Source organism: Pleurodeles waltl, chromosome 6 (genome assembly GCF_031143425.1).
Source record: "Pleurodeles waltl isolate 20211129_DDA chromosome 6, aPleWal1.hap1.20221129, whole genome shotgun sequence".
NCBI classification, from domain to species: Eukaryota; Metazoa; Chordata; class Amphibia; order Caudata; family Salamandridae; genus Pleurodeles; species Pleurodeles waltl.
Genome location: NC_090445.1, coordinates 79,850,729 through 79,856,873, shown reverse-complemented (window position 1 = coordinate 79,856,873; position 6,145 = coordinate 79,850,729). Strand labels below are relative to the sequence as shown.

Below are 6,145 nucleotides of genomic sequence, written 5' to 3'. Positions count from 1 at the left end.
CATGCCCCAAGCATTGCTACTTATAGCTCTAAACCAGCTACATCTTCCTTCACATACTGCTAGAGACAATATGTCCCTCCAAATACGTCAGGATTGGTTTGTCCCTAACTTACATGAGATGATTACAATGTACATACACACCTGCACAGTGTGCCAGCAGTATTCACTAAATCCCACATCTAAGGTAATAGCTTCCACAATACCTCGCCCACAAGGTCCCTTTAAGGAACTGCACATTGACAACATTGATATGATTGACAGAGGCAATCATTATCGCTATCTGATAGTTGTAGTCTGCCCATTCTCAAGGTGGATTGAAGCAGGATCTTGTGTTCACTGTGATGCCAAATCTGCTGCAAATTTTTTGATTTGTGAGGTAATACCGCGATGGGGTGTCCCTGAGGGGATCAGATCGGACAATGGCACCCATTTTGTCAATAATATCTTTTCTCACCTCACCACCTTGTTAGGAATAACACATAAATTGTCCTCACCTTATCATCCGCAAAGCAATGGAATTATGGAGCGCCTTAATGGCCTCCTCAAGAACAGAATAAATAAGCTATGTGTGACATTGAAGAAGAAATGGCTATACTGCCTCCCTTTGGCACTCTTTGCTTTGAGAAATACCCCAGGATCAGATCATCATTTAACTCCACATCAAATAGTGACAGGTAGAACAATGAGCACATTTGTGCCATCAACTAGACATAAATTGGAGACTGAGAGTGCACCTGAGGTTGTACAAACTGAAATGAATGAATACATGTCTGAGCTAACCAAAGTTGCAAAGTTCTTCTCTAAACAGGTTACACGTGCAGCCAAGAAGCGCGCCAACGCATCTCCTGCAAAGGATCAACAAACACCATTACCTTTGGGAACTTTAGTATATATTCGCAATTTTGTCAGAAAGTGGAAGGACTGCAAATTCAATGGACCCTTCCCAGTGACAGACAGCACAACTACAGCAGTGAAAGTCCAAGGCCACAAACCATGGTACCACCTCCAGGATATCGGCCTGGCCCCAACCATGCCATCCATCCCTTTGGACACCGAGCAGGAAAAAGAGGGGGGAGAACAGGAGAAGCAACCGGAGTAAAGCCTCCCTCTAAAGCTTCAATCTTAGACAATTCTTCTTTTCAGTTATGTATTTTATGTTTGTTTTTCCTCCTCGTTGCACTGATATTGCTGCTTTTAGCCCTTGGATATTTAATTTTTTTTGATCCTATATCAATTACTACATGCATGCGTAGAACTGTTGATAATAATACTGACCATCACCCTCTCCATATTGCTTTGTTTGACAATGTGTGGTATCAGCACATGCACAGTATAGGCACATCCACATCCAATACCAGTTGTTATGTATGCTCTCTCATCCCCCATGCTGCTGGAGTAGATAACTTGCATCTCCCTAAAGAGGTATCCCCAAACATTACACATTGTCTCCTGCACCTATTTTTATGCAGAATAAGAGCACAGCTACAGCCAACTCACGTTAGTCCTGCTACTGCACGAGTTAACACAACTAGATTTGACACCACCCCAGAAGTCCTACAAGTCCTGACAGAAAAACAAGGGATAATGGAAGAGATATCAAGAATGAAGGAAGCAGGGCAAACAATGTTTCACCCAGATTGGGAAAAATGGGTATTACGTCGAGGTATTTTTGGAAGGTCTTACCCATCATCTGAATGTAGCAACTATTTAGCTGAACCACTGCCCCCTGATTGCGCAGGCAGGCCAGTTCTTAGTATCACAGGATCAGTATTTGCCCATGATAAATGGCATACCGAGGCCAAGTTCACATGTAGAGCAATATCATTATGGAATGGTACCAAGACACAAGGTCCACTAAGCTTTAATACGATAATAGGTCAATGTCAGGAAATATGGGATGCGAACATACAGAGATATACATGGACAGGGACTACCATACACCCTAGAATAGCAATGAAATTAACACATTTTTCTCTTTGTTTCAGAGGGAAAGGGACAGTGAAGGTGGGGAGTAACCTCAACTGCAACATCACCACCTACAACGCTGATATGCAGGGCGGCACCTCCAGCCTGATGGATCACTACTGGATGTGTGGGGCCCGGCTCCACATGCAACTACCCCCGAACTGGAATGGCCTCTGTTCCCTAGTGACTTTGCACATCCCCTCCCTGGTAATACCAGGTGTGGACATCTCTCAGTTACACGACCATCCCATGAGCCGTCCAACAACCTTGCTTCACCATTACCGGACAAAACGAGCTGCTGAGTTTCTTGGTACTGAAGTGTGGAAAGATGTTCCACAGGAACACAGACTATTTAATGATGCCCAAATCTTTTTTGGTAGCATCCTACCATTCATTCAGGTGAAGGCAACTGCACGCTGGCTGCAGATCACGCGCTTTGAATTGATGAAGACCATAAATGCAACTGAAGATGGATTCAATGCTATCAAGGAAGAACTTCGAGCCCTTAGGCTGATGATAATACAACACAGATATGTACTTGATTTAGTGACGGCCATGGAAGGAGGGGTGTGTAAGAAGATTGGATTGGCCTGTTGTACTTATGTGCCGGCCAATGATGCGGACAATGGGACATTAACTCAGGCCATTCAGACATTGCATGATCTACAAAAGAAAATGATCGATGAGGGGGGTGCCGCTGATAGGTGGTTTGAGGGCTGGTTCGAATGGGTGCCGTCCTGGATGTCGGGGTTGTTCAAGGCCTTGTTGCCTTTGATTGTGTTGTTGCTTTTCATGTGTCTTATTTTACAGGTAATAATAGCATGTTGCAAAAGGATGACAGCTAAATTGGTAGGGACAGAGTAGTGGGTATGGGATGATTCCCCTAATTTCATTAATAGATAGGAAGGTAGGAAACGTAGTTGAATAATCAACTAGAGGGAGGAATGATGTAGGAAGAATAGTAATACATCACATACAAACAAACATAAATTCCCAAAACCCAATACAAGCATTTTAGGCTAGATAGTTGTAAACCAATGTAAGTAGTGAAAGGCTTAATACATGACATGTTTAAAAAAGACAGACTGTGGGTTCAATAGAAAAGACAGGTCATATTTAGGACAAACAAACACTTATTAGTTAGGAAACATATATACATGCTGCATTGTTAAGTTAGCTGTGCTGAAACACACAAGAAGCCCCAGCCACATTAGAATGAGAGTTTTTCTTTAAAGCTGCACCAACTGTTGCTTTCATAATGTTCACTCAGCATGAACAGGGTGGAACAGAAGGGTGTATCCTTCCTTAGCACAGGGGTCCTAAAAACCACAAGTCATTCATATCGTGTTAAGGGGAATTGTGTAAAGGGTCAGATAAGTAGTTGCAAGGCAGGGCTACCATGAGCAGCACGCAACATATAATCTCTTGTTGTGCAAAAAGATAGATATGGTGAATGACGTCAGTGTAACTTACCCACCCATGAGGCCAACAAGTGCATGTGCTTCTTTCCAGAGGCACCTCATTATCTTATCTGTACTGCTTGAAGTTGCTTACGTCAATGGTGAACTCTTCACCACAGTTTTTTGTAGTTTTTACAGTATAAATGCTACTGGTGTTTGAACCAGAACTTTGAACTTCAGTCATGGCCTCTATGTTGAGACTGTCTGTTGTTCCCAGCTGAAAATCGATTAAACCTATATTATTGTGTCAAATTGATCTGTCTCATTTTGTTAACAGATTTCCCTCTAACAAATCATAACACCAGCGGGGATGAGACCTTAAACTCCTCTTTTTGAAAGGATGGGGGGGGGACAGGACGGACCGTAGCGGACTCCGAGCTCGCTGTAAGCACGGGCGGCTCAGGCTAGGAAAGGGCGCAGGAAAGGCTCAGCCTAGGGCTGCTCCCAGCAGCGCCTCCCAGGGCGGGAAGTGCTGTGTTGTGTGGAGTCCTGTGGGAATCGTGAGGCAAACTGTAGGATGTGTGTGTGTGTAGTTTTAAGCCTCAGCAAAATATCTGAAAAAGGTGAGAGTTAATGTTAAACCCGAAAATGGAGAAACCTTTAAAAAGCATCACGCCCAACGTGGGGCTCGAACCCACGACCCTGAGATTAAGAGTCACATGCTCTACCGACTGAGCTAGCCGGGCTGCTGTGCCTATGTTATTTCACACACCCTCTGTGTGTTCTTTGTGAGGAAGTAGTGTGTGGTTATCCCAGGAGGCCCCTTTGTTTCATTTTCTCTGCTGCTCACTCGACACAGGCACCTTTCTCTTTCTCCATCTCTCGCTCTACCCCAGTCTTATGTCCCCATCAGTCTCTCTGGAGCTCACTCTGGTACATACATGCATCTGTCCTCTCAACCTGTCTCTGGGCACATACTTAAATGTCCAGTAGAGAACAGTGTGAACTCTCCCTGTTTCGCGAGGTGGCAGTCAGCCTCCAGAGACGTGTTCCGGAGGCTGCCGGAATGGCCGAGCGGTGTAATGTGCCACATTCAAGAGCAATATCTTCCCCAGTCCCGTGGTCAAATCCCGCTGCTGACATAAAGTAGTTTTCATACCTACTTTAATCATAACACCAGCGGGGATGAGACCTTAAACTCCTCTTTTTGAAAGGATGGGGGGGGACAGGACAGACCGGAGCGGACTCCGAGCTCGCTGTAAGCACGGGCGGCTCAGGCTAGGAAAGGGCGCAGGAAAGGCTCGGCCTAGGACCGCTCCCAGCGGCGCCTCCCAGGGCGGGAAGTGCTGCGTTGTGTGAAGTCCTGTGGGAATCGTGAGGCAAACTGCAGGATGTGTGTGTGTGTACTTTTAAGCCTCAGCGAAATATCTGAAAAAGGTGAGAGTTAATGTTAAACCCGAAAATGGAGAAGCCTTTTAAAAGCATCAAGATTAAGAGTCTCATGCTCTACCGACTGAGCTAGCCGGGCTGCTGTGTCTATATCATTTCACACACCCTCTGTGTGTACTTTGTGAGGCAGTAGTGTGTGGTTATGATAGGAGGCCCCTTTGTTTCATTTTCTCTGCTGCTGACTCGACACAAGCACCTTTCTCTTTCTCCATCTCTCGCTCTACCCCAGTCTTATGTCCCCATCAGTCTCTCTGGAGCTCACTCTGGTACATACATGCATCTGTCCTCTCAACCTGTCTCTGGGCACATACTTAAATGTCCAGTAGAGAACAGTGCGAACTCTGTCTGTTTCGCGAGGTGGCAGTCAGCCTCCAGAGCAGTGCTCCGCAGGCTGCCGGAATGGCCGAGTGGTGTAAGGCTGTGAGAAAGTAGCCTCTTTCTAGCCTTGTTACCCCCACTTTTGGCCTGTTTGTGAGTGTATGTCAGGGTGTTTTCACTGTCTCACTGGGATCCTGCTAGCCAGGGCCCAGTGCTCATAGTGAAGTCCCTATGTTTTCAGTATGTTTGTTATGTGTCACTGGGACCCTGCTAGCCAGGACCCCAGTGCTCATAAGTTTGTGACCTATATGTATGTGTTCCCTGTGTGATGCCTAACTGTCTTACTGAGGCTCAGCTAACCAGAACCTCAGTGGTTATGCTCTCTCTTTACAAATTGTCACTAACAGGCTAGTGACCAATTTTACCAATTCACATTGGCATACTGGAACATCCTTATAATTCCCTAGTATATGGTACTGAGGTACCCAGGGTATTGGGGTTCCAGGAGATCCCTATGGGCTGCAGCATTTCTTTTGCCACCCATAGGGAGCTCTGACAATTCTTACACAGGCCTCCCACTGCAGCCTGACTGAAATAATGCACACATTATTTCACAGCCATTTTCACTGCACTTATGTAACTTATAAGTCACCTATATGTCTAACCTTTACTTAGTAAAGGTTGGGTGCTAAGTTACTTAGTGTGAGGGCACCCTGGCACTAGCCAGAGTGCTCCCACATCGTTCAGGGCAAATTCCCTGGACTTTGTGAGTGCGGGGACACCATTACACGTGTGCACTACACATAGGTCACTACCTATGTGTAGCTTCACAATGGTAACTCCGAATATGGCCATGTAACATGTCTAAGATCATGGAATTGCCCCCTCTATGCCATCCTGGCATTGTTGGTACAATCCCATGATCCCACGGGTCTGTAGCTCAGACCCGGGTACTGCGAAACTGCCTTTTCAGGGGTTTCACTGCAGCTGCTGCTGCTGCCAACCCCTCAGAC

At 45.8% G+C, this 6,145-nt stretch overlaps 1 protein-coding gene and 1 non-coding gene across 2 annotated transcripts; one reads left to right on the top strand and one right to left on the bottom strand.

The window, feature by feature from the left end:
* The first annotated feature begins 292 nt into the window (after window positions 1-292).
* LOC138299243 (syncytin-2-like) lies at window positions 293-3,599 on the top strand. Its single transcript, XM_069237375.1, has 2 exons — window positions 293-1,142; window positions 1,986-3,599. Exons 1-2 carry the CDS (start codon window positions 994-996, stop codon window positions 2,827-2,829), a joined length of 993 nt encoding a protein of 330 aa, XP_069093476.1. The 5' UTR covers window positions 293-993; the 3' UTR covers window positions 2,830-3,599.
* A 439-nt stretch (window positions 3,600-4,038) lies between these two features.
* Window positions 4,039-4,111, bottom strand: TRNAK-CUU (transfer RNA lysine (anticodon CUU)). Its single transcript has one exon. It is a non-coding gene; the product is annotated as a tRNA-Lys (tRNA).
* Window positions 4,112-6,145: the final 2,034 nt, after the last annotated feature.

Bases quoted from the DNA above. Each gene is read 5' to 3' on its own strand.
- LOC138299243 (XM_069237375.1), top strand. From the start codon at position 994: ATGGTACCACCTCCAGGATATCGGCCTGGCCCCAACCATGCCATCCAT. The intron at 1,143-1,985 runs GTTATGTATTTT...TCTTTGTTTCAG, and splicing joins TTAGACAATTCTTCTTTTCA to AGGGAAAGGGACAGTGAAGG.